This window comes from Penaeus monodon, chromosome 20 (assembly GCF_015228065.2).
Source record: "Penaeus monodon isolate SGIC_2016 chromosome 20, NSTDA_Pmon_1, whole genome shotgun sequence".
Lineage (NCBI taxonomy): Eukaryota > Metazoa > Arthropoda > Malacostraca > Decapoda > Penaeidae > Penaeus > Penaeus monodon.
The window spans coordinates 30,821,841-30,822,417 of record NC_051405.1 but is presented as its reverse complement, the minus strand read 5'-3'; the positions used below and the strand labels follow the sequence as shown (position 1 = coordinate 30,822,417).

Here is a 577-nt window from a genome sequence, read left to right as displayed (position 1 = left end):
TATACATAAGTTGATATCACCTTACATAAGTACACAAACACAAAAACAAATTTAAAATGAACACTTAAAGGACTAAAAGAACAGATATACACAATCAATTATAATGTTTAGAAAAAACTCTAAGTATTACAAAATAAATCCAGTTATTCTACATGTACTAAATAATATGTAAAAACTAAACTACAGTTAATCATTTCTATATCAAACAAAGTTCTAATAAACAAGATTTTTATGCACTATTTTTTCCAGAAGAATATCATTTAGAAATTAAAAAGGACATACTTACTTATTTGCTTTCCACCACCAATGATGTTTAGTTTGCGTGAAACGAGCTTCTCGGTAGTGGTTGTAGAGGTCTGGGCTACCTATGCAGTTAAGTTTTGCAGCTCTGTGTGAAATAGTTTGTGTTTACATTTAAGAGAGAAAATTCAGCTTTCTCTGTAACATTAAAATGAAAAACACAAGCCAGTCAATGCAAAAATAAAAATTTTGTGTCATCTTCCATAAAAAGCTTACATTACTTATAAAGATTTTTATATTATGCATATTATACATAAAATTAAATATCCCCCCCCCC

General features: G+C 28.1%; 1 protein-coding gene across 1 annotated transcript in view; it reads right to left on the bottom strand.

The window, feature by feature from the left end:
• Positions 1-577, bottom strand: part of LOC119585763 (alpha-1,6-mannosyl-glycoprotein 2-beta-N-acetylglucosaminyltransferase-like) — a 9,082-nt gene that overhangs the window by 2,188 nt on the left and 6,317 nt on the right. The window contains exon 6 of the mRNA XM_037934474.1: positions 287-388. Within this exon, the coding sequence (XP_037790402.1) occupies positions 287-388 (102 nt within the window). The remainder of the gene's footprint in view (positions 1-286; positions 389-577) is intronic.